Here is a 2,016-nt window from a genome sequence, read left to right as displayed (position 1 = left end):
TTTTTTGGAGATGTAAGATATCTGTAACGTAATTTTCATCTTTTCTTTTTTTAGTCTTCCATTCTGAAGAAGAAATATGAGGAGCACATGTAAGTGATCTTTTTACAGACCCAGAGCTGTTTTTAATTAGTAAAACTGAATTTGAAGAGAATTTCAAGAGTCCTTATTATTTCATTCTGAGCTAATTCGTGAAATATTTAATATAAACCTTTTTGACATTAGTGCTTTGTTCTTTCGATCAGGGAGAAAGTACGAGAGTTGAACAATGAGTTGTTGAAGAAAAATGCCTTCATCGACGAAATGGAGCCTAAATACAACGCCAGCTGTGAGTTTGGAGCCCTTTCAGATTTGGAGTGTGTGAAGTGCACTTATAGTCTGTTGACCTTCTTCTTCGTCTGCAATTGATTCTTGTCATTTTTAAATTTGACATTATTTCATGTGTGATGTCACTGCGCAGATATGAAATATTCAGTTCAAAAGGAAATGTGGGAAAAAGCACAGGAAAGGAGGATTAAACCAAATCTTTTATGTTGTTCCTTCTCAGCCCAACGAGTGGAGGAGCTGGAAGAGGCCCTGAAAAAGAAAGATGACGACATGAAACAGATGGAGGAGAGATATAAAAAATATCTGGAAAAAGCCAAGAGTGTCAGTCTATTTTATATTGCTATAGGGTCAACAGAAATATCTTTAGCACACTGTACTGTAACCACTGATACTTGCTCTAAGTGTAGGTAAACAAGAAAACTGTGATTGTGATGTTACTGAATGTTTCCTCTTCAGGTGATCCGGACCCTGGACCCCAAGCAGAACCAGGGTTCAGGTCCAGAGGTTCAGGCCTTGAAGAACCAGCTGCAGGAGAAGGAGAGGATGCTGCACTCACTTGAGGTAATCTGTCAGTTGTTGAGTGGACTCAACAAGTCAACTCATAGATGATCTGAGAGATTGTATTGTATTGTAGCAGTTGTCTACTCTCTCTTGCGTTGTGTGATGAATCAGGTACAATCATCACTGTCTATGATGCCAACTAGCCATTTATTCTGATAGCAAGAGATTCATATGAGGTTTCTCACAGCCAGCTAGGTAGTAATAAACTCCAGAAATTGCATAAGGTGTGTACAGCTGACTGGTATAATTGCAGGGGCCCAGCAGAGGGCGCTCATGTTACACACAACAAACCAGTCTTTGTGGGAAATGAATAATAATATATTATAAATAACTTTAACAAAAATAGAATAGTAACAGTAGAATTATTAACTCTGCTACATAATCACACAGGAAAGGGAACAGACTCTGGAGAGGACAAAATGTTTTTCATGTGTGTAAAAACACAGTGGAAGTATTTGGACATCCGTCTGTAGCTGAAAACATTCTTGCATTTCTAGAATTTTTTTGTCTTTTCATTTCTCTCCAAACAGAAAGAGATGGACAAGACAAAGAGCCAGAGAGATTACGAGGAGAAACTGATTGTGTCAGCCTGGTACAATATGGTAAGAAAGACTTAATACAGTCTAAGACTGTAACACCAGTCACATGTATCAGTGGTTTGGACTAGCGTCCCTTTTTAATTGTGGCACACACTCATGTACAGCTGATATTTAAGGCTAAGAAATTAATACACAAAAATCACTGATATGATAATAAGCACTGAAGAACGGACAATATTTTAAAGTAAATGTGCAGAAAATGATTGCGATGTCAGCTCACCTATTGATAGACAGAACATTTTATCTTGTTTTAATGTAACATGGAATTACACATGTTTTTTATGCGTTGAATTTTTAATACTTTAGACGTCTCTCTAATATACAGTAAATACCTCTTTTGCAAGTAGACCCAAAATAAAAAGTCATCAGGCATTTTAACCACTAGAGGGCAGCAGAGACTTTTCTGTAACATTAACAGGAACTGTTTGCACTGTCACATATTTGATCAATAGCTGGTGTTAAATTGGCACTAATATTGTGTTTGAGCAAATTCTCTTTCTCATGCATCAAGGTTAGTGCACTGATTATAGCT

At 37.1% G+C, this 2,016-nt stretch overlaps 1 protein-coding gene across 1 annotated transcript; it reads left to right on the top strand.

Annotated features, from left to right (window-relative positions):
* LOC111648709 (protein Hook homolog 3-like) lies at positions 1–1,487 on the top strand (the record flags this gene model as incomplete). The annotated part of the gene is made up of 5 exons (XM_023398458.2): positions 1–89; positions 243–325; positions 545–645; positions 781–885; positions 1,416–1,487. Coding segments are annotated over exons 1-5 (363 nt in total), but the record flags the coding sequence as incomplete, so codon positions are not given.
* Positions 1,488–2,016: the final 529 nt, after the last annotated feature.

The sequence above is a fragment of the Seriola lalandi genome, unplaced genomic scaffold, assembly GCF_002814215.2.
Source record: "Seriola lalandi dorsalis isolate HSWRI2012SDOR001 ecotype SW California unplaced genomic scaffold, Sedor1 jcf7180002046586, whole genome shotgun sequence".
Classification (NCBI taxonomy): domain Eukaryota; kingdom Metazoa; phylum Chordata; class Actinopteri; order Carangiformes; family Carangidae; genus Seriola; species Seriola lalandi.
The sequence above is the reverse complement of the archived record's forward strand: the minus strand, read 5'-3'. Positions and strand labels throughout refer to the sequence as shown.